This window comes from Felis catus, chromosome D1 (genome assembly GCF_018350175.1).
Source record: "Felis catus isolate Fca126 chromosome D1, F.catus_Fca126_mat1.0, whole genome shotgun sequence".
NCBI classification, from domain to species: domain Eukaryota; kingdom Metazoa; phylum Chordata; class Mammalia; order Carnivora; family Felidae; genus Felis; species Felis catus.
The window spans coordinates 30,714,887-30,742,839 of NC_058377.1; the positions used below are offsets into that span (position 1 = coordinate 30,714,887).

The 27,953-nt window shown below is 42.8% G+C and overlaps 2 protein-coding genes across 7 annotated transcripts in view; one reads left to right on the plus strand and one right to left on the minus strand.

Annotated features, from left to right (window-relative positions):
• JAM3 (junctional adhesion molecule 3) overlaps positions 1-2,323 on the plus strand; it is an 85,941-nt gene extending 83,618 nt beyond the window's left edge. For both annotated transcript variants that reach the window (XM_019811576.3, XM_045038547.1), the window contains exon 9: positions 230-2,323. In XM_019811576.3, coding sequence (XP_019667135.1) covers positions 230-265 — 36 coding nt within the window. In that variant the 3' untranslated portion in view covers positions 266-2,323. The remainder of the gene's footprint in view (positions 1-229) is intronic.
• NCAPD3 (non-SMC condensin II complex subunit D3) overlaps positions 2,324-27,953 on the minus strand; it is a 66,218-nt gene continuing 40,588 nt past the window's right edge. For 3 of the 5 annotated variants that reach the window (XM_045038544.1, XM_011286469.4, XM_045038545.1), the window contains 16 exons: positions 27,261-27,368; positions 25,365-25,479; positions 25,168-25,275; positions 23,810-24,048; positions 22,797-22,876; positions 16,864-17,001; positions 16,457-16,590; positions 16,008-16,207; positions 13,692-13,802; positions 11,672-11,809; positions 10,569-10,735; positions 10,211-10,350; positions 8,727-8,804; positions 4,570-4,644; positions 4,434-4,494; positions 2,324-4,343 (listed from right to left, as the gene is read on the minus strand). In XM_045038544.1, coding sequence (XP_044894479.1) covers positions 4,235-4,343; positions 4,434-4,494; positions 4,570-4,644; positions 8,727-8,804; positions 10,211-10,350; positions 10,569-10,735; positions 11,672-11,809; positions 13,692-13,802; positions 16,008-16,207; positions 16,457-16,590; positions 16,864-17,001; positions 22,797-22,876; positions 23,810-24,048; positions 25,168-25,275; positions 25,365-25,479; positions 27,261-27,368 — 2,001 coding nt within the window. In that variant the 3' untranslated portion in view covers positions 2,324-4,234. The remainder of the gene's footprint in view (positions 4,344-4,433; positions 4,495-4,569; positions 4,645-8,726; positions 8,805-10,210; positions 10,351-10,568; positions 10,736-11,671; positions 11,810-13,691; positions 13,803-16,007; positions 16,208-16,456; positions 16,591-16,863; positions 17,002-22,796; positions 22,877-23,809; positions 24,049-25,167; positions 25,276-25,364; positions 25,480-27,260; positions 27,369-27,953) is intronic. The other 2 variants (XM_023239309.2, XM_023239310.2) reach the window with 2 other exon arrangements.

Below are 27,953 nucleotides of genomic sequence, written 5' to 3' on the forward strand. Positions count from 1 at the left end.
CTTCTTGGAAACTCTCCCGATATAATATTTTATACACTCTGGCATCATAGTTCTCAGGCTCTAGTAGATGTTACTTTTGAAGAATGGTTTCATTTGATTTGTTTTGCCTTAAGTTTCTTCTTCAGGAAAACCGTGATTAGACCTGACTTCCTCTGTTCCTCTTCCTGTCCTCCTCGGGCCCCTTGGTTGGTAGAGGATAGCCGTGTCTAACCCTGTGCTGGCCTTGCAGGGCGACTTCAGACACAAGTCATCATTTGTGATCTGAGATCTGACGGTGTGGCTGAGGGAGCACACGCAAATACCTCCACCAGAAACTCCTATCAAGAACAGCCCGCGGCCAAGTGCACTTGGACAGAGCTACACACTTGCGCAAAAGCTTTTTGTTTGGCCAAAGTTGACTGCTACTTCTTTCTTACTTTTTAACAAGCCACATAAATAAAAGAAGTTCCCTCCAGCTGGGCCCAGTCATCACAAGGAAAAAAATTCTATTTCACTGAGGCTGATTCCCAGTCTATTTCTGGCCTTGTTCCCACCTGAGTGTTAGGGTCACTGTGAGGCTCTTGCTCACAGAAGCTGGGCTGGGCACCATGGGCCTCTGAAGGCAGTGTATTTGCCACTCACTGACATCAGCTAGGGTGAGCCCCGTGAGAGGGGCCACAGGGCAGCCACATAGCACCAGTACTGCAGGACTTGAGAGCATGACCCACCGTGAAACCTTGCAGCTGGAGTTTGAACCAGTCAGTCCAGAAAAGTGGCATTTTATGCAATGACCTTGTTTCATAGTGGCCCACAGTCAGCACTGTACTCATTGTTCTTAAAGGTTCTATTGATCAGTATTTTAGTGTCCTTCATGGAAAATCTCTTTGGAATGTTATTAAAACAGCTCAGATCAGGAAGATATATTGTTTGTTGGAAGAAGGGATCTTCTCACCTATAGGAACCCTGCTTGTCCTTTGGGGGGTGGGGTGGATGTGTGGGATGTTCAGTATTTAAAGAAAACCTTCATTTTAGGTGAAATCTGAAATGGTACTAAAATCATGTTCTGCTTTTCTATGGGTATTTTATAAAATTTTACATTCTAAATTTTTGCTAAAGATGTATTTTGGTTATTGAAAAGAAAATTTCTATTTAAACTGTAAATATGTTGTCAGTACAGTGTTAAATAACCTATTTTTTTAAAAATTTCAACTTAAGGTAGGAGTTCCAAACTACTAGTGTTAAATTGGAAGATATCAATGATTAAAGAGTATTTTGACCCAAGAAATCCTCTCAAGGAGGCTTATTGGAACATTCCTTTTTTCCACATAAGTATCAGCATTTTTCACAAGAGAACTTACGTTGGCTATACATCAGATCATTGTTACTTAGGAAACCTTAAAAAAAAAAATTCCAGTTGAATAATGTTAGTATCTGTTTGCATCTCTCCTAAAGACATAAGGAGCTCTAAGGTTAGCTTTGAATGGCCTCTTCACTCAAACTACCTGTGCCCAAAGACCACCCAGAACTGCTTAGACATACATGTGAAATGTCAGCCAATCCCTGGACTTGAGTCTTGTGCCCCACTCTAAATACTGGCTACTAACATGAAGGCTGGCCAGCATGCGCACTGCCATCTTTAATACTCAGACAGTGGCTCTATGTTAGCTTTACTGTGTTGGACAGTTCTAAGGTGTACACTTCAGGAAGGATAGGTGTCCTCCATGTGGCATCCCAACCTTTGGGTCCCCTGTGACAGAGCTCTTTTTGGTTGTGGATGGCTCATGAAACAAAGCAGCGGCTGCTGTTTGGTTTTAAAATTCATTTTACTTATTTGTGTAGTTCCTAAGACTGTCCAGGGCCAAAGGCAGTTCTGAAATCAACTACAATAATGTTTTTTAAGAAAATGAATTCCACTATTCCCTTTGCCATGAAGAAAGCACAGACACTGCAGGTTGCGTCTTGCTTCACAATAAACCATTATGTGGCGGCAGAGAGGCCAGCCTTTTGAAGCCGGTTGGGTAGTGCAGCCAGGGCAGAAAGCCTGATGGTGAGAAAAGTGAAATGCCTGAATCAAGGCCATTTTCTGATTTTGATTTTAAAGTCTTTTTCTACCCAAGACACTGCAGCTCACTGTGTGGGACATTAGAAACATCGTTATAAAGCCTTTGTTCTTCAAGAGCAGATGTTCTTTGCCTCAGATATGTTGCTGTGTTAAACTCACAATGTGAAGAGGTTTGAAGAAGGAGCTGCTCAGAGGAGCACCCCCCAGTTCCACTGTGTGCTTAAAGGATGGTTTTTGGGTGGAAGGATGTAGTCATCTTGGTATTAAACTTCAGTGTCTTAATTTTTTCTACTTTGGGTTTTTTTTTTTTTTTTAATTGAATACTTGAGACTTATGTTGACTTTTCTTTTGTAAGTTATGTGAATACTTTACCATGGGGTATTTGGCAGAAGCGGTGGGCAACTCTTCATAATTGCTTAATGGTACCCATCTTCTTTTGCATTTGGGTCTTGAATGCTTAGACTTAAGACTGTCCCTTCATCTTCACCCCTATTTGGTGGAAAGGGATAGTGTCCCCGTTCTCTGGGAAGCAACACTTTGACTGCCATCTTGGTTGTCATAGTGATAGGGCAGCCTTATCACCTCCCTTCTTATGACCCTAAAACCTCCTATCCTAGTGCCATGTGAACTGGGTCTGACAGAAGCGAGTATGGAGTCTGGGAAGTAGTTGCCTAACGTAAAAATGTAGGCCGAAAGGGAACATTCATGTGTTTTTAAAATGTGAATGCGACTGAAAACTCGAAGCCTCTACAAGGCTGTTGTGGCCTTTGGTGTGGCTGTTGCTGTACGTAGAGACTTGTACTAACACACCTAGAAGTTGGTATTTGTTAAACCTCATTTATAAAAGCTTTAAAAAAAAAAAAAAAAAACAACCCTGCCTCATTATTTCTCTTTCTTATATGCTCTTACCTTGGGTTCACCTCTTTTTCCTAGCATTTTGTTAGGCAAATAACATTTAAGATGGTATAGTCCCAGGTTTAAAGAGAGACTGCCATCAAGTACCGTCTACCTGATCTGGAGATAAGTCTTTACTCAACAGTGCTCTGTGACTTCCTCTGCCAGTGACAACGTCCATGTGTGTCACTGTTCATATATGGGAGAGCTGAGGGGTAGAGCACAATGACATTCTACCTTTCAGATCCAATTACCACATTTATTTAAAAAAATAGCAACACAGTGACCCTGCACTTTTGCTTCTGTAGTCCTGGGATTAAAAAGTGAACTGACTGAATTTCTTCCCGGTCACTCTTGGACAAAACATGAATGGACATGTTTTAAGGTTACCCAATGGCATCAGAAGAAGACACCAAAGCCATTCTCCCTCGTGGGAGCAGTCTTTGTGGAGCTTAAGACAAGCCAGCATTAGTGCACACAGGTCAGGACCCAAGGGGGTACTTTCACGAGCAGGCGTACATTCACACACTAAGAAGGATGTGTGCTGTTAGGAGGCAGACAAAGGGACAGGAACTGAACATTACTGACAAAGGCTTTTTTTTTCCCCCTACAAGGAAAGTTGGGTTTTATTCTTTTTTTTTTTTTTTTTTTTTAAACAGACATTTATTTCTCACAGTTCTCCAGGCTGGGAGGGTTTTATTATTATTAAACATTTCATGTAAATTAAAATGACTACCAGTAAAAACCCTGTGCTAAAAATAGAAATATTCTTTTGAACATAGAAGGCTGTATTTATGTTTAACCTTTATTATTCCATTTTAGAAAGCTGTACACTTTAAAAACTTCTAATTTATAAATAAGAATAAAAAAATAATTACAGTCAGACTTTCATCATTAGATACAGGAAACTATGTAGGGAATTCCAAACAGATAACAGAGGCCTGATTTATATAATAGAAAACTCATCTGTTAAGTTGTGTTCCTTAAGGACCAGAATACAGTTTACCAGAATGAACTTGATACTTTCAAATGGAGTAAAGTTAGAATATTTTAAATAGCTAAGACATTTCTCTAATATTTTACAACTTTTTTCATATTTCATATATTCATAAAGAGAAATGTAAAAGGTTGGTCAGCCCACACAGGTGAACAGTTACGGGCTGGAATCACAGGAACGTCTCTGGTATCGCACACTAAAAGCTGCCCTCTCCCTGGGGGTGAGGGAAGCGGACTCTGCACAGACAGGACACACCATGTCCTTAGAGCTCTTGCCTCCCAGACACTCCCAAACACACGGTTTCAGTTGGCTGTTTTCAGTGGGGTCTTTCGGAGTGACCTCCTGCTGGGGGCCGGGTTATCTTTATTTCTGGCTGGGGACTTCACGTTCCACTGCTGAGGCTGCGGGGCCCTAGGGAAAGGAAAGAGACAATTACTCTGGAACTAAAGATAAAACACTGACAAAAACATTTACCTCAAAAGGAACTCTTGGTAAACTTACGGTTTATCAGGAAGTGATAAACATAAAATGTCATTTCCTTGACACTGGGTTTCAATTTTCTCTGAAAGGGAGTCAGACACAAATTCAGATTTCCTACTCAAAAACAGCTAATATATCTGACAAGAAGGGAACTTGCCTTTGATTGAAGAAGGCGTCCGTGGTGTGACTATGTAGCTGACTCCTGCTCCAAATGTGACATCATTGATGGTCCCTGGATAAAGGGGAAAGCAGCACCATTAATGAAAAGCCAGTAGGAAATAGACATACATAAAGTCACCGGAGCAAAGCCCTGGAGCTTCTGCTACAGTCTTACTCTGTCATCTGCATCAGGCCCCAAGTGCTGTCAAATCTAAATCCAGGGGCCATATAAGGCCTCAATTAGACTTTTTGCAGGATGAGACTTCGTCTTCCTGATATTCATCCCATCTGTGGTCCCCTGGCTCTCTCCTTAGACCACTCCCTCCTCAGACAGCTTTGCTGACCCCTGTGTACCCACTGTTCACGGCCTCTGGCTCCTCGCCCACCCCATGTCTCCTGTTACTGCCAACACACCAGTGACCCCCCCCCCCGCCCCCGAAACTTCACCCAGCTCTGACCTCCCTCCGGAGTCCTGCGTTTCCTACTCCCACACTACACTCCCTGAAGACGCTTAGCCAACTCGTTACCCCTGCTCCTCAGCACGGTCCTTCTGAATCTCTTTCCTATTGATGGTCTGTCCAAGCTGGGAATGCCAGGTGGGAAAGCTAGTAACAGGTCACGTCCACCTTCCTCCTATCTCCTCTTCCACTCCCAACTTAGCACAATGGTCTCCACCATGGCCTCCCCTTCCTCCAGTTCCCCCCTGGGAGGCAGGGAGCAGAGTGTGGGAACAGACTTGAATCAGACTTGATCGGAATTCTGGCTCTGGGTCTTACTAGCTGTGTGAAATTACCCTAAAAACCTCAAGTTTCTTTATCTCCAAAATGGGATACAGATGTACCTGCCTCAGGGTTGTCGGGATGAAATGAGATTATTTATGTTAAGTTCTTAACACAGTACTTGGCACAAGGTCAGTGCTGAAGAAAGGCTAACAATTATGTAATTTATTAGCAGTTATCCCCTATGTCACTAAAGTTTAAAGATCTGGTGAGGTGGCTGCTCTGCTTATGCATCCTGATGGCTCAGTGTTCTAGAGGAGGCCTCAAATCTAGCCTCTGTGTAAGCTGGACATAACAACCTCTCTGTGTGAGTCAGCCCCAAGCCACCCTTACCAACCCACTTGCTATATTCCCACACTGTGGGCCACCGTGTCCGATTATCACTGTTCTCTTCCTGGCTCCGGTCTGCACATGCAGTCCCTGCTGCCTGGAACTCATCCTGCTGACAATGCCAGTCACTTGAGACCTGGGTGGTGACACCTCTCCCAGGGACTTGCTCCCTCCTCTGTCCTGTACTATCACACTTGTCGGGGATACACAGCACAGGCTCAACAGCTGACTGGCTGTTGGCTATCCTGTCAGAGGCTGCGTACCTCCCACAAAACCAATTGCGACATAAGCTTTCTCCCCCCACACTGTAACCTTCTTAGAACACCAATTAGATCTTTCTAGTCTGTTTTAAAGTCCACCAGTACATGTGCAGTGCTATGTGTCTGTGAACTACTTAAGCTATGTTAACTGATAAGAGATCTGTATTTTCATCATGGTGCCACTCAGCTCAGTTGTGCTCATTCCTATTTCTGGGAGGCCTCTTCTCGTGCTGCGGTTCAAACTCCCTTTCCTTACGTGCACATTCTGTTTCCAGTTTGGAAACCTGAGCACATCCAGGCAATAGGCAGTGGTTTGGTGGCCCTCAGATTCCCTGTATACATCGTAAGCGCTTAGAATCAAAAGCAGGAGCATCTGTGCTGCCCGAGTGACAGCAGTAAGAGGGACTTGCTGAACTCCGAATAGATTTCCACTTAAGATCTAGCTCTGAAAATGACTCATTTCCATTTAGCAAAGCCACTTTGCTAATGCTGAACACCATTTTTCCTCCTGCTTCCACAGAGTGGAGGCCACTTCCTGAGAGTAACCCCACCTAAGAGTTAACAGAATTTGTATTTGTAAACCACAGAACAGACAGAACTGAGTGTTTTTACATGATCTAATAATTCCCAGGAAGGAGAAGTAATGGGAGATCCTCCTCACGTATTCCTTCCTGGTTAAGAAAAAGGATGGCCAGGAATTTTACATTCAAGAGACTAGATAAAGAAAAAGTGCTCTGTCGACCTGGGGACACTGAGATGGCTCCATGCACACAAATCCAAGCAGATTTAATGCAGCAAGCCAGGCTTTGCTGCTGAAGAGCTCAGGCTGCTAGGAAACCAACCAAGCACTGAAATGAGAGGCTGGTGGTGATGAGTGGAACTAAAATGAGAGGCACTCCCCATTTCTGGGGCATATGGTTCCTAATGCCAAAATAGAAGTACTCGGTGCCTCTGAACCAAGAACAAACAATATACAGAAAACTTGTCTGTTTCAAAGAGGTTGAATTTTTCACATATATAACATTATATCTGTTCCATAAACAGGACCCCCAAATTACTGCTTTTAATGACAAAAGCAGTCCTGATTCAGTTGTCATCAGAGGACGGGTGGGGCAGGAGTTCTGCTGGTCCGTTCATCTCCTGTAAAAGGAGGACCTGGATGGAAGCTCTGTAACCCACTAACTAGTTAGATCACAGCACCTCAGGTCCTAGACCCTCCAGGCAAGTAGCCAGAACACATTATGTGCTCAATCAACTCAAACTGACTGAATGCCTGCTCCTGGGCTGCTCCATTACCAAAGAGAAGAACACATGTGCTCATCCAGCAGTCATGGGCACATCCAGCTCATCCAGCACATGGGGCATGTGCTCATCCAGCAGTCATGCCCCAAGAGCAGCAATGCCAGGGTAGAGAGGCTGTAGGACACAGGGACTGCAAGCAGGAAACCATCGCCATTCAACCTGGCACTTAACATCTCTCTCACTCCTACCATGTTGCAGGCACAGTGGCAGCCCAGTGAGTAAGCTGCACAGGACAGCTTGTATAACCATAAGGACAAATGAAGGAGGACGGCTGTCCCTGAACAACAACGTGGGGGGGGGGGGGCTGCCACCACCCTCTCCATAGTTGAAAATCCACGCATGATTTCTGACTCCCCCAAAACTTAACTACCAATAGCCTACTGTTGACCAGAGGGAAGCCTTACTGAGAGCATCAACAGAGGATTAACACATATTTTGTATGTTACACGTGTCACATACTGTACTCATAATAAGGCACGCTGGAGAACAGAAAATGTTAACAGAATCACATGGAAGATACGTTTACTGCACTGCACTAGAAACAATCTGCATGTACATGGACCCGTGCAGCTTAAACCTGCATTGTCCGAGGGTCTGCTCTATGTAGAGGCAAGGTGAGCACTACTGAGGTGGTCAGAGCGCCGGTAGGGGGCGTCTCATCTCACCTGTAGAGTCTAGGAGGCTTTTTGCTGGAGGGTGAGGCAGTGGCTACTGGGGAAGGGGAGGCTGAAGGTGAGGACATGGCGCATAAACACCCTCCTGTCAGGCAAGGGGGTGCGTGCAGGACCCAGACACCACTGCCAGGGCTGATGTGCAGAGGACAGAGGAGGTGGCAAGTGAGAAGGCATGAAGGGCACCGAGACACGCCTGGCAGGGCCTTGCATGCTGCACTAGACTGCGGACTATAAAGCAAGGCAGTGGGACAAAGTCCTCTCACTTCTACTTTGAAATAAAAGGAAATAACAAGATTAGGAAAACCACCCAACGGGGTAAGACAGGCTCTCCACATAGCTGGCAGTGGGTCCTCAACAGGCCACTGAACCCGAAGGCTTGGCTGGCTCCACAGCTGATCTCCATGACATACACAGCGCCTGCCAGGGCCCACACGTGACTGCCACCCAGCAGGGCTGCCTGAGGCCAGCAGGAATATGCAAGAGGCACACTGTCCAGGGAAGCTGTGCCTCAGCTTCCCTGTCTGTCAAATGAGGAACCTCACCAGGTGGTTGGGAGTTGCACTGAGTTCATATGTATAAAAGCATTTAGAAGAGCGCTTGACATTCAGCTAGTGCTCAGTCTATGGAGTTACTGCAATTATCACGAGATGCTGTCTGACAATGCACTACAATGTGGTTGACCATCAGGAGCACCCTTATCTAGTAAAAGATGTGTCTCACAACAGAAGGAGTCCTACTGCACCTCCAGCAGACACACTGTGACCACAGGAGATACTCAGCAGGAGCTGGCTTATTCACGTGGGAACTTACTCTCAGGGGTGCTGATCGCTCGTTTCGTTACATGGTCAACAGCTCCGCTGGACTCCTGCTCCAGGCTGTAGGAAGTTGCTAAGATAAAACAGTATAGTTTTATCTGTCCCAAAACATCCGAACACAATATCAAAGGGCAAAACAACCAAATCAGGAAAAATATTAGCAAAATATCTGATGAAGTTATTATCCCAAATAAGGTGTTCTTCTAATGAGGTAATTCAGAAAGATACCAAAAATGATAAACCTGAGAAACAATGTCCATCTCCACTAGGAAATTAAAACCATAACCAGTTTTGGTCTACAAAGCTCGGCAAAGAAGAGGGAAAACTGGAAAACCAGTGTTTCTAAGAAGGAAAAGGGACACTGGTGTACCTTTGCTCCCACCAATGTACAATGTAGAGTGAATGACAGAGGGCAGTCTGGGGCTTTAAAAATGTTCATGGCCTCTGAGTGCTGGGAATTAAATCCTAAAGATTACATATATACAAGGATGTTCACTGTGACATTACTTACTTCAAAAAATTGAAAAACACCTATATTTCCAAGAATAGGGTAATAGTAAATAGGTTCCAGTACTTCCGTAAGATAGAAAACTACAAAGCCACTGGGAGAAAAGATAGAAAGAAAAGTTCATGGAAAAGTGTTCACTGTTGTTGTCAGTATGTGCAGAGAAGTGGATTACAAACCAGAAATGCACACTAAGATCACAACTTAAATTTTTTTTCTTAAGTTTATTGAGAGAGATGGAGACAGTGCAAGTGGGGGAAGGGCAGAGAGAGAGGGAGACACAGAATCTGAAGCAGGCTCCAGGCTCATCAATGTCAGCACAGAGCCCAACATGGGGCTCGAACTCATGAAACCATGAGATCATGACCTGAGCCAAAACCGAGAGTCAGATGCTTAACCGACTGAGCCACCCAGGTGCCCCTAAGATCACAACTTTATAAATAAGGCCAAAGGCATGTGTGTGTGAGGAATAAAAAGACTGGAAGAATTAACACCTTACTGCTACAGGTGAGTTTTCACTTCACTCTCTTTTCCAAATCTCTTATAAATATGCACTGTTTTATTACCTAGAATCCCAAATCCCCAAAGTTGTTTGTTTTAAAGATAAGAAAACAGAGGGGCGCCTGGTTGGCTCAGTAGGTTAGGCATCCAACTTCGGCTCAGGTCATGATCTCGCGGTTCATGGGTTCAAGCCCCGTGTTAGTCTCTGCGCTGACAACTCAGAGCCTGGAACCTGCTTTGGTTCTCTGTGTCTCCCTCTCTCTCTGCCCCTCCCCTGCTCGCACTCTGTCTCTGTCTCAAAAATAAATAAACATTAAAAAAATTTTTTTTTGAAGATAAGAAAACAGAAATCATTTTGAAAGCAAAGAAAGGGAGACCTGTTCTGTCTTTTCATCTGTGCATTCACTGTGTCTGTGATACAAAATCCCACACATCTACCAGCCCCTGGAGCCACCCTGGGACTTGGGACTTACCACGATGGCACATTTTGTCCAGGCTTTGAGAACTCAAAGGGAATGACAACCCTCCTGTACTCCGACTCCGGTGACTGCTGTTGGACTCCACAGCCTTCTTGACAGAATTCAGGATTGCGATGGTGCTCAGGGACATGCGCCTGCAGAGGAAAAAAGGCCACAGGCATGCAGAGGAGGCTGAAAACACTGGAGTGACTGCCCTCTGCCTCTTGATTGTGCCCTCATCCACACCCATTTCAGATTTGAGTGCGAGGAGCCTGGAGGGTGTGGGTGAAAACGCCCAGTGGGGAAGATACAGATGCCACGGAGAAGGTGGTGAGAGGCAGGGGTCCCCGTTACTGACACACCGGCTCCATACCTGCCTTTGGGCATAAGTGTCTTCAACAGCCCTGTCTCTAGGGTAGAAGGCAGAGGCGGTGCCTGGCCAGCAATTGCCCTGGGTGTTGAGGGCTGGCTTGCAGCAGCAGGCACAGCAGCACCTTCTTGGCCAGCCAGAGCTGGCATTCCTTCGAAACTCGGAGCAACCTGTCAGGGAAGATAAAGAAAGACTATTTATCTACTGACACTTTTATTTATTTATTTTTAAATAGAACCTTTACATGCCCTGAGTAAGTCCATAAGTAATTTATTTTAAAACCATGTCAGCCATGGGCACACAGAACGTTCTCTCCAGAAACAGTTGAGGCAGATGTGGTGTTTAAGAGAAAAAAGATTTAGTTTGTCCTAATCATTTAAAAACAATTTTTTTTTTCAGCGTTTATTTATTTTTGGGATAGAGAGAGACAGAGCATGAACGGGGGAGGGGCAGAGAGAGGGAGACACAGAATCGGAAACAGGCTCCAGGCTCTGAGCCATCAGCCCAGAGCCTGACGCAGGGCTCGAACTCACGGACCGTGAGATCGTGACCTGGCTGAAGTCGGACGCTTAACCGACTGCGCCACCCAGGCGCCCCTGTCCTAATCATTTTTTAATGCAGCAGATATGTCTGGATTTCTCAGAGAAGTGAGCACACTATGTCTGAAAATGAACAGCAGCTTACCTATATAGCCCAAGTGACATTCTGTCCGAAACAGGGGCACACAGGAAGCAGGACCATAAGTGAATGGAGACACCTAGGGGGATCTGGTTAGCTGTGATCACTATAATCAGATTAAATAACTCGACTACCAGCTTGCTTTCTGGGTATTCACGTACTTCCCCCAAGTATTACTATGACTTTCCAGACAAGTTCATGTGATCCGGCCATGAGGGAAGGGAAGCCTCCCTGATCGAGTGATCTGCATGGCACACGTGGCAAAGGAACACGCAGCAGTCCCGAAGGTCTCACTCACACCAGCCTCAGCTTGTGTGTGGGTTTCGAGAAGCACTGGGAAAGCTGGTGGCAGAGGGAAGACTGTGAAGGTGGGCCACCCCACACCTGCTCTCTGTGCACCTGCCGGCCCTGTAAGCTGCCCCACTCACGTCTGCCAGTCTCGCCAGCTCCTGCTCCTGGGCTAGCTGTTCGTTGTACTTCTTCATGTCGTACTCGAGCTCCGACGCCAGCTGCTTGTCTAATGCAAAGAAGTCCTTGATTTCATCGCGGTAATCCTGCATCACCTCCTAAAACAGATCCCAGAGGCACACTTTAGTAAGTTTTCTTAAATAAATAAGCTCTCCGACCTGACCTGACAAATATTAACACGAACAGGAAGACATGTGTTGCTAAACTATTTCTAGTACATCAACCAACAAGTTAAGTAACATAATGGTGTTTTCCCAGGAAATGCCAACCATGCATTATTTACCACACAAGCCAGTGAGCTCAACATGAGACATTAACTATTAGTTCTGATCTCTTACGGAGCTTCCTGCCTATCTGCCAATTAATAGGAAATTTCCCAGGTTCCTGATGAAGGACAAAGGACAAGGAATCACACAATCTTTGCCTAAAGCAGAACTTACAACAGAGGCACAGAACTGCCACCAATAAGCTACCGCCTTTCCATTCTTGAAGGCTGGGATGGGGATGGTGACATATCTAGGTGGTTGGGCTTGGCTCTAAGTCAAGGATCTAGTTTAAAGGGTCTTGTAGTGTCAGGCCCCTTAGAAATTGAAGGCAGAGGTTATATGGGCAGGTAATACATGGCACATCCTGGTGCAGACAGGGCCTCTGGAACACGTTACAGAAAGCAGTGCAGTGTAAAAGTTGCTCATCTATCTGTCCACACTAGCTTTCTGAGAGGACTGCAACTATCTTTGTGTCTTTTGAAAATAGGACAGAAAACCTTTTATCATATGAACTAAGAACATTCTCAGGTCTGAAAAGGGGCTGCCAGGGACCAGACCTCCTTGCTAAGAGAAAGAAACCACTTCACCTAACAGTGCTAGAGGGAGAAGCTTTATCGTAGCCCCAACTGCAAGGGAAGTCCCAACAAAGGGAAGGAACTCTATGAATGCTTCCAGCTGCCACCAAGAGAGGGTTGCCCAAATGAGACGAAAGAGTGGCCAGAGCTGCTTGCACAGAAGGCTGCCAATGCACATGTGCCATGCTGCTGGAGCTGGAGGAAGGCAGCTATGTGGCCGTTCTCTGGGCATGTGCTCAGACAGGAGAAAGACTCATTGTTCAGAAGCCTTTCAGCAGTTTATTGAGGGTCTAAACTCCTTTCTTTCTGAGCTTTAAAACAGGGCAATAAAAGTATAAGAATAACTGGAAGTTGTCATTTTTTTCCCACACAATTATCCTATCTCTCCTACCTTAACTTTCTTTAAAGAGATATTTGAAGAATTTACATTCAATGTAATTTGGTGGTAGCCCTTATTGGCAAAAAAAAATTTTTAGCATTTTTTTGGAGGGAAGAAAATGGCATAGTGTAAACAGAGAAAGGAAAAAATGTTGCATTTATTTCTGATCGAAAAATTTTGCCAGGAAGGTCAGGGGCCTCATTTATATCTGCACGGCAAGTCCACTTATCTTGGGTGCTTAGACTGCAACCTTTGATGGCTTTGGATTCCACCGGTGATGGCAGCCCAGCCCCATCAGTGCTCCCCAAGACCCACTGCTATTTCCTGATGCAGAGGAAGTGTTAAAGGTAAACACCCCCAAATTAAACATGATGCCCAGTCACTTTATCCCTCACCAGAATGAACTAAGATGATACCTTTGTACCTTGACCCTAGCTGAGAAAGCTTTCAGAACTAAATCTCAAAACTGGCATCAAGGACACACATGCTCAGTACAGTGGGTCAGCCCTTCATAAACTCAATTGCATGAAAAAGGCAAGAACTGGCTTCTGTGGAACCTATGGTCAAACTCTCTCTCTTCTCCCCCACAGTCAAAGGCCTGTCTGGCTGGTCTAGTTCTAGAAAAATGTGAAGCTGGTTTTGTAGCAGTTTGAGCTCCTAAATTCACTGACCAACTGCACCATCATAACTGCTACAGATTCTGACTACTGAGCTGGAGAAGGGAGACACCCCAACCACAAAGCACAAGGTCATCTTTTACCCTGAGATAGGTCATGAGTTCCCGCAAAGCTGGGATCTTATTTCTCTCTAGCACAGTCTTCAGGGAGATGATAATTGGAATAATATTTTCTATGAAATTCTTCTTCTGAACCTGTAGTAACACAAACAAAGGCATGTTTTAGGTGGATAAAGTTCTGAGACAAAGGCTTCTCCTTGACCTAGTTCTTTCTGTACAGCCAATCTAGGGTGCTACAGAAGCTTCTTATTTTTTATTATGATACTGGAGATTGTAGAGGACCCAGCACCTTTGTCCTGGAGACTTAATAAGCATTACCTCAAAACACTCTGAAGGATTTGTGAAGGAGGATGAGGATGAATGCTATTCTTACTTTCTAAAACAAGAAGCGGGAATTAGAAAAATGTTGAATAACTTGACAACAAGCTCCAAATGTCCATACAAATCCATCTCAGATGCATTCCATTCCTCCACTCATGAGGAATGAAAATGAGCTCAAATCTGGCTACCCAAAAGAGACATTTTTTTTTCCTGATGTGAAATGACAAATAGTTGAGAACGGCAAACATGAGTCAATTTGGTATCTCTCTCTTTTTGTGTGTCTAAACTTTGCACACATTTAGAAAAGGGTTATGTATTTATATAGTACCTGATTTGACCAAGGCTTCAAATTCTTTACCATGAATGGTCACTAGCCACAAATATTTTGTAATAAACCTCTTAGAATTAAAAATAATCATTATAACAGCCCTCATATGTGGTAAGATTTATCATTTTGAATCTGACAAGTATTCTTTTTCCTCTCATTTATACTCACTAGTATAGGTTCCCTCCTTGTAAATCACTATTTCTAAAAACATCAGAGTTCCTGAAATAGAAGGGCAATTGGTAGAGAAATAAACAAATAAATATGAGTCTGAGCAGATGGTTAAGTATAGGGATAGTCTTAAAAAGTGGTCTAAGTGAATTCAACTCAATAAATGTTATCAAATGCCTTCTCTGTACCAGACACAAAGCTAACCCCTGGGGATGTAGAAACGAAGCCAAGAATTCTTGCCTTCAAGCTGCTTCTAGACAAGACTGTGTGCGCTCTGATGTGTGGCATGGTGTGACAGCTGGCAGGATGGTGAGGGATTTATAGACAAGGGATGCCTAGAGAGGCAGGGGCTTCTTTTGAAAAGATGTAGGAGTTTGGTGGCAGGAAAGGACGACAGGGAGGGAGAAGCCCTGCAGGCAGACAGACGGGCAGCACACAAAGACACAACGGCAGAAGCGACGCTTTCTACCCAAGGAACCAACAGTGACCTGGATGGGATGGTCAAGGAGGGGGGCGTAGAGACGGGAGGCGCAAGGGCGGAGGGACACCCAACAGCTCTGTGTGTCTTGAAAAAGAATCAGGATTTTACTCAGAAGATGATTGGAAGCCACCAAACGACTAAAGGTAGCATTAGTGGACTATAACTTAGATATGATAAAATTTACCCATGTTGAGTGAACACTTTGATGAGTCTAACAACGGTACAGAGGTGACTAACCAACACTATCATCCACATAACCACCTGTAATCTATCACCCTGAAGGTTCCCTGCTGCCTTTGCAGCCAATCTCCCTCCAGTCTCTTTCAACCAGGAAGATAAAATGATCCAATTTGTCCTTAAGAAAGACTGCTGTGGCAGCAAAGTGGTATACAGCCTGGAACAGAAAGAAACTAGAGACATAAAGGGTGCCAGAAATGGCACCAGGTTAAGTGTGTGCAGAACTGGTTGGAATGGGGTAGAGAGATGGGTTTGTGAGATAAAATATATAGGATCTGCTGACACACTGAATGACATCAAAATCTATTTCTTTGAGGTCCAAAGTTTTCAGGGCTCAGGTGGGAAATAGAGCCTAGTAATTGAGGCCAGGTGTAAGAACTGGGGCCTTGTGACTATGGCACTCCCTTAAATCAGTCTGATCCCAGTTTCACACTCTGGCCAAAGGAAGCATGCACCTAGCATGCCAGACTTCAGGTTTCCTAATGGACAACTTGGTAGATAACAGTCTCCTTCTCTACAGTAGAGACTGTGGGAAGAGAGACAAAGAGGAGGAAGAGAGGAGTAACTCTGTTTTGCCACAGTAAGCCTGAAATGTCTGTGGCACATTCAGGCAGGCAAGTGGGATGTGTTCAGGCCATAAGAGAAGTTGGAGCTAGAAACACAGAGGCAGAAACATCATCACTGGGGTGCATCTTAAGGCCATGGGTGAGAATGAAATCTGGATCTGAGGTAGACCACCAGTAGTTAGGGGGTGGACAGAGAAGCATGGGCGTAAACAGGCCCATTTATGGAACAACAAACTCACTTGTGAGATGAGCCTCTTCTGAGCTTCCTGCATGACTGCATTGGCCAAGGCTGTGTCATCTTCTTCCATAAGCAGGTCCTTATCTGCTTTAGATCTCATGGCCAAAAGCTTGATCTCCTTTGAGCTGAGGACCTCAAATGTATCTGAGAGCAACTCACTGGCTTCCATGTCCAGTGGCAGGATGCCGTCAGCAAAGCATGCTGGAAAAGAGCACAAAAGATCAGCCCCTGAGAAAGAGTCCAGCCCCAGGGTGGGGGAAATGTATCCCACAGAGCTAGGAGGGCTCCTCTTGGCTTCAAGGTGGGTGTCTGCATTGGCACAGCTGATGTCAAAGAAAGCAAAAATGGGGTCCTCCCACAGTACGAGGGTCTCATTTGCTGCTGGTCTGCACTAGCCACACAGTATTTCATTTGGAAACATATACTTTATCCCAAACACACCAGGCCTACCCAAAATACTAAGGCAGATTTTAGAAGTGATATTGAATCGCTGTTCATCTGTGAAGTGCTCCAGAAGAAACTTGTAGATTTTCATTCGTTTCTGCTTGTTTGTCTTCCCCTTCAGTGAAAACAGCCGCTTCTCTCTATAGCAAAATGGGACAATTTTATCACACATCACGTGGGCAAGGGTACAAGGACATTACTTTCTACAGCATTCTGCAGCATCCTAAAAGCCGTCTACGCAAGGCTTACATAAGTGCACAGAGGAGATGACAGTGCTTCCCAGAGGCACCTCCTTTAGGATGCTACTTGCATGGGTGAACTGCCTGGAGTCACTGGCCAAGAGAAGGAAGGCCACCACAAGGAATGCCGGGGCCGTGTCCGTTCACCCAGCCCTTCCCAAGAGCTTCACTAACCTCTCTGACTGGGGGAATTTGTTATACTTCTCATGCTTCTCATAGTTATTGAAGTGGAAGATACACTCAATGAAATGCTGGAAGAACATGACAGGATTCCTCTTCAGTAACAGGTGAGCCAGGCAAAACTCCCCAAAACTGCAAAGAAGGAGGAAACAGAAGAAAGAGACCTGTTTGCGGTTTGCAGACAGTCTCTAAAATTACATAAGAATGCTGAGATGTGAATAAGAGAAAGGGATATGTAATCTATCCCAATACCCAGCTTCATTCAGATCAAAAGCAAGATACAAATTTAGCTTCTTTTGTCTGTCCTTGCTCAACAGCCTCCTTTTTGAATCCAAGGTCAGCATAAAGGCTTTTTCTACAAGGATTCCTTTGAAAATTCTAACAAGGTGTTATTATTCAGCTACACTTTCAAATGTGGGAGAACAACCAACTGACCCCAAATTGCTCTTTTAAGCAAAACCCTGTGGTCCTCATGGCTGATGCAACAACAAACCACTACCAAAAAATGAATATTTGGCTTCCCCACCCCACTTTGAGGTTTGTTGCCCACAATAATGAGCAAAAACCTGTTTTAGTAACTGGGACTTTTTCAAGAATTGGGATTAATTACAAGAGCCTCAGAGTTTGGGTCAGCACAGATAGCGAAGGGCTCTCACTGAGCTTTGGACTCATCAGCAAGCCCTGGGCACTCTCCTTTCTCCTGTGCCCCCAAATCTTGGAGAGGCATACAACATGAGATACTGATGTCACCAGCACCGCACCCACCTGAAGAGCAAAACACTAACAGTTTCCAAAGTCAAATGGACATGGACAAAGGCAGGCTATCTAACTACAGGCCTCGGACAGTTTGTTTAGTAGGGGAGAGAGTTTGCCCAGGGAACAGTATGGGGTGGTGCAAGGCTGGCTCTGATCCATTCAGATTGTGCAGACGATTGTCTTAATTTCATTTCAGAGATAAATGCAATTTCAACCTGCACAGGGGCACCACTCAGCTCTCAAGGGTGGGTGGTATTGACAAGGATGACCCAAAACAATTCTTGGCTTTGGAATGCATAGGACTTGCAGGAGATTCACCTTCCCCTAATGATCCTTCTGAGGCTAATATTAAAATCACTCTGTATTCAAAGCACACCATCAATTAAAACTTAAAGAAGGTAGTTCCAAAAACAATGTTGAAGTAAGCCTAGGTAAAAATTTCACTGTAAATAGCAGCACTTTATCTGTTCATTCACCCAGGAAATAAGGGAGCAGCCTGACATTCTGAACCCAAAACAAGTACAACTCTGTATCATAAAGGGAATCTCCCAAGCAGAATTTCACTTAAGGCCAGCTAGAAGCACCTACTGATCTAGGAGCCATTTGTGACCACCATTAAGTAAACAAAAACTATTCCCCCCAAAACAACAAGATGTCACTTTCTGCAGTGTTTTATTACGGTTAACCTTCCACGGCACAGCAGTTCTTACAACTACCTGCATTTTCTCCTCATATTTGAAGTCATTCACATGACAATAAGATCAGACAGAATCCAGGAACTCTTCTGCAAGAAGAAGGGCTGTTCTGAGCTTCAACTTACGGGCTTCAACTTGATGTCAAACATTCCTCTACTCGGAGTTCAGGTCAAGAATACATACTGGGAGAGGGAACTAACTGGTGGGCAAGATACTGCAGTCTACTCCCTAGTGAATAACTGGCTTAACCAACTACACAGATAAATCTAATAGTAACATAAATTATGCAAAGGATTCACATGCTCAGGGCTGGAAGCAGAGTGAGAGGGCTCTGCATCATGAGAAGCCAGAAACCACAGTCAATGGGGTAACATCCAGCACTAATCCTGCTGCTGCATTTACTGGGGCTTAAAAGGGTACATTTCATCCCTGACTGGATCAAATTCACAGATCTTACTAGCTTGGCAAACTGGGGAAGAGAGACAATTCTGCATTTTTTTGTTTGTTTGTCAGCTGTAAAGTTAAAAAAAATGAGCAGTCCAAGCAGTGCTTCCTGGAGCATTCCTTTAGAGTGGCAGAAGGCAGCACTCTTCAGGTACCTGGAACGGAAAGCTTCAACAGCTCCAAAGACACCGCACTAAGTTAAGATCTCAGCATCCTTTCCCACCACTTCTCATCCCTCAGGACAATTAAAAGAAACAGCATGTAATCACACCACCAATTCAGGGATACCCTGTAGACATTTTACACAGCATTAATTGTATTATATAGAAGACCAGCTAAATCTGGGTCATAATAATCTTGCAGAAAACAATTATTACTCTCTTAGTAAGAATCCAAATCCAGATTTCAAACAGCCTTACTTCCACTTCCAGTATTAGTAGGAACATAAAAATCTGACTATTTTCAGATATTTTCCCATGCCAAATGCTATTCTGAAGCAGCTATCTGTTCAATAAAGGCCACTGTTCATGGACTCCTATTCCTGATCTGGCCTACAACATGGTCTATCTCAGACCGACTTATGCCAGAATTCTCTTTGAAACCTGAGGTAAGTAATTTCCCACATCTATGTGCTCCTTGGCTACACCCCAAATCCAGGCCCCCTTGTTACCCAGTCCTCCTCATCTCTCTCACATCCCTATACTGTTCTGTTTCTTTTCTCCTCATCTCACTTCCCATGTCTCCTTTCCCTGGCCTTGAGTGCTTCCACAGTGTATACTGTACTTCCCAGGAGTCAGCTCTCTCCCCTCTCCACACTTCCCTTCTTCGCAAGTCAGGGCTGCCTTTCCCCTGGGGACACCATTTCCCACAGTCCTCTTAAGGGAAGGCCACTTGCTGCTTCTCCCAAACGCCAGAGTCGAGGAAGGAGGACCATATTCCCACACCCACTACCCCCGCCCCCCTGTCATAATATTTTCATTCATTCATTTATGAAATGTTCATTGAGGGTCCACTTAGTCTCAGGCTCTCTTTTAGGTGCTAGGGATACCGCAGTCAACAAAACAAAATCTTGGCCCCTCCCGGATGCTTATATTCTAGCAGGTAGAGAGATGTTATACATACAAATATGCTGCCACAAGTGCTCTGAAGAAAAGGCTATTTGAGGAAGGTACAGGAAAGAGGGAATGGTGGGTTGGCTTCCTCTACCTGGTCCATGTAATAATACCTTTTCTACAGAGCCTTCTCTACAGAGGCTCTGGCTATCTATTTGCCCCTCAACTGCTTGGTAACCACTTCCTAGTTTTAGTTTTTTCCATTCCAGATCCCAGCATCACTGCTATGGTCTGAATATTGTGTCCCCCACCCCTGCCCCATTCCTATGTTGGAAACCTAGACCCTAAGGAAATGGTCTTAGGATGCTGGGCCTTTGGGGTTAGTGAATGAGATTAATGTCCTTATAAAAGAAGCCCCAGAAAGATCTCTCATCCCTTCTACCATGTGAAGATACAAACAGAAACTAGCTATCTGGAGGAGGACCTTCACCAGACCCCAACCGTGCTGGCGCCCTGGTCTCAGACTTCCAGCCTCCAAAAGGTAAGAAAGAAATTTTTGTTGTTATAAGCTACTAGGTCTGTGGTATTTTGTTGTAACTATCTGAATTGACCAAGACAATCTCTCAGAGCATCTTCAATGTCTACAGATGGGCTCATTTAACCCCTAACTTTCTGTTTTTCTGATTACATCGGCTCTAGTGACCCTTACGTCTATGCTCTGGGAAGCTACTCTGCAGCCCCATCCAGAACATGTCACTACACCTGGAACACCCACTTCTGAAGTCAGCTAATCTACCTCATGATCACATACACATATCCTTCCAGCTTTCTGACCTCATCCCCATTCCTCTTGTTCCACAGCTTCACTAAGCCCTCTAGGTACTCACTTCCTCTCCTCCAAACCAAACAATCTCTGTCTTTACTTCCTTTTCTATCTCAATGGCCGTTATCTTAGTCATTCTCTTACCTTGAATCTCTCTGGCTGTCTTTTGCACTTCTGCAGCATTTGCCCAGTTAACCTCAAAACAACCAGCCTGTAACCTTGCAATCTGTGAATGCTGTACCACAAGGACACCACCTTGTAGGCAGAGGGGAAAGTACATCAATACAATTTTGCAGCCTCCAAATTGTGGGTGTGTACGACCAATTAAAAATGTCATGCGAATTTGCTCATGCCAGAATCTTCAGGAAATCCTCCTGGGCCAGAAATAAATGCAACAGGCTCTGTCACTAGTCTCTTTGGAAGATCTGTATTAGTAGATACATATGGAAAAACTAATGTGTTTGATGTAAGCAGACTGGCCTGACCTAAAACTAGGGAAAGAGACTAATTTAAATTACAGTTAACAAAGGTAGTCATCAGCTTACCAAAGCTGAAAATCAGGACCCACATTTGAACAACTGTTTAAACACACCCACAATACAGGGATAAAATAGACTTAAAAAAGAAGTATCAAAATACTGTAAGAGGCACTGATAATTTTACTATGGTGTAATTACCTATCCGGTTTTCTAATTTCTTTCTGATTCATACTCTGATCACCTATACAACAGGTTCTGTGTATGTTACATACTGATCAATGCTCTTGTTAACATACATGCATAGGAGCTGAGAAAAGTAAGTAAACCCAAAAGTGCAAGTTAAACAACCAATCTTACCTCCCAGGCTCATCATGTGAAAACCTTCTCAACACTTCTAATTATGCCAGCTTCTGGGCTACACATTGTATAGAGAACGCCATGACAGCCAATCTTATGGTAGCAGAGTAAAGGTGAGAGGGCAATGCATTGCTATTTTGGTCCTTTCTCTCTCAATTATATACACAAAGAAAAAGTAATAGTCTTAGCTTTTTATTTCTGATTCTAGATAGCATTAATTGGAATGTTAACCTTCTACTAGTTTAGTATGTAAAATATTCCTTCTTGGAAAATTATACCCAAAGAAAACTGAACGGAAATTCTTCCATGGAACTCAGAGTAAATCATTGGTGACCATATTTAGAAGCAGAGGGACCCATTATTATAAGTTATTTATAGTTAATGAACTCTATAAAGACCTTTTCCCAACTGTGGCAGCTTTTGCCATGGCATTCAACATTCTATTTTCCAATTGCAGACTTGCTTTAAAAAGAATTATTCATGCAACATAATCAAGGTTAACTAATTCTGTGGGATCATTTCTCATCCCCTTGAAAATAAATCCTTAAAAAAATTATAGAATGATAGGAATTAACAAGTGAGAAAGCAATTCCCTTCCCTTCCAATTCCTTGGCAATTGATAGGGAAGCCTTGTAATTTGTATAATCTCATTTTACACTATGTGATTGTCTTAATTCCTAGAATTTCTTCTTTATAATTTCTACACTTAAAAGAAAGCCTTAACTCCATCAAAACTGACATTTTATTGGCCTAGAAATCAACACAGTTAAGTCAACAGTTAATGGCTAAATTCCATATAATTTACTATGACAAAGTCATATACTGCTGTTCATTACTCCTTTAGGGAAGAATCAACAATGTTAGCAAATGTAGTAATTTCTGAGATTATTTAATAGTCAATCTGGATGAGCGATTTATTTATTTTTTTATTTATGTGCAAAATAAAGCTTTGTTGGGGCACTAGGTGGCTCAGCTGCTTAAGTGTCCGACTCTTGATTTTGGCTCAGGTCATGATCTCGGGATCACAGATCATCCTCTGCGCTGACAACATGGAGCCTGCTTGGGATTGTCTCTCTCCCTTTCTCTCTGCTCCTCCTCCACTTGCATGTGCATGCTCTCTCTCTCTCTCTCTCAAAATAAATAAACATAAAAAAATAAAGCTTTGTTATATAGCTTAAAAATCTGCTAGTTTTCTGGCAACTGCCAAAAGCTCACTAAATCCTAAATAACTCAACTCTAAACCAATTTTAGAGAAAAGAGATCTAATATATACCAGAAATTTGGTAAATTGTTCAATCATCTGACATGTGAGGAAAGTTACCTGGCGATGTCCGGGTGTGAATCTATCAGAGTGCTAACAAAACGAAAGAACAGAGAGCCCTTCCATTTCACAAATTCTTCCTGTACGAAGAGAAACCGGAATGTTTAAGAATGAATTGTAATATACAAACTTTAAATGCATTCAGTTATAAAACCAACTGTTAACTTTCTTTTGTTTAACATCACACCTGTCAGCTACTCAGTCTGTCTGTGGCACATTAGCGCAATTTGTTAGCACTCACTTCCCAACCATCTTGAAAGCACATACATTTGTTAATCACGAAGAGAAGTGGAGGGATATGTGGGTAGAAGAGCATCATATCTACTCTATTAGGAAAATGACTCAAAGCACATGGCTTTAAAAGGGAGAGTGCCAATGGTGCCTTCGTCAGGTACCTAACCAACCACGTAAAAAAATAAGCCTACAGAACATACTAGAATAGATATACAACTTGGTTAAATGCCTTCTTTTTAAAGATCAAATATTTCCTTCCTCACTATAGGCTAAACATAGGTTCTCAGTGGGAAGAAAAACATTGAATATTCTGTTCACTGAGAGTTCTGAGTTCACGAAGCTCTTTTGCCCACTAAAATGTCTCATTGGACTCTCAGAGCAACTCTGAAACAGCAGGGCAGATATGATCCTCACTTCACAAAAGAAGAAGTTAGGTCTGAGAAGCACTGATTTGTTCAAACTCAAGAATGACAGAACCGGAACTAGAACTACTGTCCACTGAGCGGGCTAATCCTTGCATGGAGTTTATTTGCAAACATGAAACTTCACTTTGGCTGATGGGATATCTGAACATACACCCAAAACAAGTATTAGGAAGTAACAATCTGTTTAAGAAGGCTATACAGAACAGTAGAATGATATTTTAAACCAGAGAACAGGCTGATTATTTTTCGATTCTATTAGAGAGCAGCACATTTCCTATACTACTCAAATATTCCTTGAAACCAGAAGAAATAGTGGAAGGAAAAAAAAATGATGGGCCCAATTCTAATACATACCTGCAAGAGATTGGTAAGCAAGATGAGTGTCTGCTTTCGGATGAATGGATTTGAATCCTTCAGGCACATGGAGATATTGGGAATGTACTTGTCCACCATGACGGTGTACCGGATACAAAGGTCGCACATCACAATGACAACATTGTTGCGAACGGCCACATCATCACACACCTCCAGCTCTCGCACAAGAGCTGGGATGCTCTTCTTTGCAAGATCCTCATGCTGTAAGCACAACTTACCTGTCACAGAAGATGAAGATGTCTAGACTATAATAACTCTATGCCTAAATTTTCTCCAGATATATCTTGCTATGGATTTTACTTGATCAAAGTTAAAATATCATGTCAATAATCACAAACAAAACAAAATCAAAAACAAACCCATACTACTAAATATAAGGAGGTTCAAAATACCTAAAAATAATGTCCCCTCCCTCCACCCCCCGGCCCCTCCAGGGTTCCACGAGACATACACTAAGAGATGTTCCTTCACTGGAGTAAAACTATCCTCTTTTTAAAGTCAACATTTGAATTTGAGAGTTATCTACTTCCCTTCAAAATGACTAACAACATCTAATAGCTAAAAAGTTTAGCAATGAATTTGAAATCTGAGCTAGGCAAACAGGAAAGAATAACCACCTCATTTTACTTCTCGTTCACAGTTAGGAGAAGGAAGGCTGTTGTTGAGTTTTGTTGGTTTGTATTTTTTTTGTGACCTGGGGAATGTTTTGCTCTCATTCACAATTCTTAGATTTTTGAAAAGTAACTGCTATTACAAAAAATTTCATAAATCCTATCCAGCATAAAATACATAGTTACACTTAAAAAAAAATTAAAGTATAGCACAGAGGTCCATCTTTTCAAGATTAACAACAATTTGAGTCCATGGGGAAATGTTTAATAGCTCATCTACCAGTTCTGGTAAGTATCAGATAAACTATCTCCTTTTATGAACTGAACTGCAAATTTATTTTTTCATTCCCAGAAATCAATGCAGCGCCTGATTCTGATTAGTGTAGTGTCTTGATGAAGACTTTATGGTGCTGCATTATGAGTATTAAAAAACAGGACAGGTATAATTGTGATAAATTAACATAAAAAACAAAAGCTCCCTCCAGGGAGTGCCTTGAGTCTGATCATCTAGGGTAGCTGCCAACTGAGGGCTCTCATTATCAGCACTCTGGTATGCCTCTGAGCTGGGGGTTGCTATCAGAATTCCCTTCCAAATTCACAAGAGCTAGAATAAACACTAGCTCCGTGTATGTAACATATTTACTAAGGCTGGCTTATTTGAGACAAAAAGCTACCTATGGAACTAAACTGCACAAACAATACTTTCCCCACATTATTCTCACTTACCCAAGGTAATGATGGCATGTGCTCTGATCACGGAAGGCATGACAGAGCCTCTGACCTGGGAGAGTGGCTGAAACGCTGGGGCTTCACTGCAACCTGGAGGTGATGCTGCTACAAGGAAGGAAAAGACTTATTTACAGTATCTCAGGGGCCAAGTCCGCCTTAAGATAGCACATGCAGGATAATTTCAAGTGTCTTACAATGATCCACATCAACAGAAGAAGCGAGGATGGACTGAATCAGAAGGAAGGCTCGCTTCTCCACTCTGGCTGGACAAAGCTGGGCTATATCTCCCAAGGTAAAAATGTACTTCACCTGAAAAAAGAATTGGTTTTGCAATATAATAAGGCAAAAGAAAAAATAACTCTAGCTAGATTAAAGACATGTCAATATTTTTTTGTTCCCCAAATTAAAACAACTATTTTTTTCATAAAAATAGTCACTGTGAAAACTTAGTCATTACTTGGTAAAATTCACTCTATCTTTTATGTCAATATATATATAGTTAATATGTCTAATGACTACATAAGTACATTAAAAACTATGATGTTATCATAGTTTACTCCATTACTAATGAACATTTACATTGTTTCTAACCCTTTGCTACTGTTTGCATTCCCTCTGAGGAACACTTTTGCACCTTTAAGTACTGTTCCACTTCCTTAGAAGTAATCTAGGGTTTAAAGGGCATAAAGTTGTTTTACATTTTAAAACATATTTCCAAAGGGTGTTCCTGATTGGTTTACTATTTAGACTCCTATCAAAAACTTGTAAGTGTTAGCTTCCTCACAGCTGCTTCTACTGTGTGTTTATTAAGAACATACAACTTGATAGTTAATAACACTGGTTTTAATTTATCCCAAAGAAGCATGGGTGAGGCTAAACAGTAAAATGTGAAAGGCTTAGAGTGAGGAAGCCAGTAAGTGTATGTATATTTAAAAAATCCTGAACATGTATCTCTTAGTGGATGAAAGGAATACTTGCATTATATTTAAAGAAGAGTGAAGTAAACAATATTATATAGGGCAAAACTTCTCCATATATATTTTGACTGAAAGGTAGATTTTGGTGACATATTTAACAGTTGAAAAGAAAAATCTTAGAAGGAAAAACTCTCTGGTCATGACAGCATTTTTCTTAGTTTGGGCAGTAGCTGCTCAAATTAGAGGTGCAAGACCCTCTAGAAAGCTTGGGATGGGGCCATCCTACACGTCACAGCCCCCTGCACTGAAATGTGTGGATTCCTACTGATAATAGTTTTATTACTGAAGTGTTCACATTAGTGCCTCAGCACAACCGGTCTCTTGTCACAAATCTCAACATAGTCTTTGGTCTCAAGGTACAAATGTGAGGTGGCAAAGCAGGCAAGCACAGAGGAGAGGAACAGATGAGGAAAATGGCCAGTTCTGGTGAAATGATGGCTTATACTGAAGAGCATGAAGAAGCAGCTCATTATTTGCTTTACTGAGTGTCAGATGTTGGAGTCAGAATGACTGCAACATGTTTTGTGGACGGTCAGTCACGTGAATCGGGAAATTGCACATTTACTGGCACACAGGACACTCTGGCACCAACAAAATTTCTAAAGCAGGGTGCCATGTCACCCAATCTTGCTGCTCCAATGTTATTTGTGTTTTTAGTTGTCAAATATTTCACTGTATTATAGGCATGGTTCAGAACAGCTCCACATGATTCCCTAGTTCTACAACCTGATATTCAAACAGCTTAGCAGACACATTAGAATTTAAAAACATATTGAACAAACAAACCAAAAGAACAAGGAGCACCCTCACTTTATTCTTTTCTTGCCCTATTATTTCATAATATGCCCTGTGTTTTCCCTAATGGATCAGGCACCTCACAGGCTCTAACTGGATGAAGTATATCCCATCAAGTTTTCCCCCAGATAATAAGAACATGAGAGAAAAATGATAGGTCAGTCACCAACACAGAAATTCTTCTTTTTAGAAGAGTAAGCTCTAGGCTAGAAAATCCTTTTCTTGCTAATAGTATTAAAAATACACATTAGAAAGTCATCTTTAGAAAATCCCAGCTGATATAAAGGAAAACAATAGTTAAGAAAAGTAATTACTTACGAACAGGTCTTCATCCACATTCCCAGGGCCACTTTCCTTCAGAACTATGTTGGACAGAGACTGCACACAGGTGGAGAGGACATCCCCACACACCCGCTTCAGTAATTCCTGCAGCAAGTCAAAGGTAATCTCTGAAGGATCCCACACATCTACTAGACTGTCCATGAAACAACTGTCTCAGAAGAAACTCTATGGTCTTCAAAGGCATAAACCATAAGAAGCCTTATGAGAAGCCTCAGCCATCATGCTTTTGGATCTTTGCTCTTTTAGCAATCTGCCTATAAGGACTAAGCAGAATTTACAAAGAACAGTACATATATACAGCATACACACACACATATAGATGCCATAAATATGTGTGTGTGTGTGTGTGTGTGTGTGTGTGTGTAGATATCATATCTTTCTACATGTGCCCTTTAAGAGCAAAAGGCAAATATCTGGGAAGATCTAGTGCCCTAACTGATAAGAGTTCTGTAATAGCAGTGCTGCTCCTTTAATAGAGAAAAACATCACAATTCGTTCAGTATGTGTGGATGGTGAAGTAACTACTATAGTAAATAGTATATTTTCTAAAGACATGGAATAAAAAAAAAACATTTGTTATCGTTTTGAAATGTATTCCTTAAAGACAAGTTTTCAGTGCTTTTTATTAGTTAAAATAACCTCAAGGGGTCACCACTGCTGGTACACAAC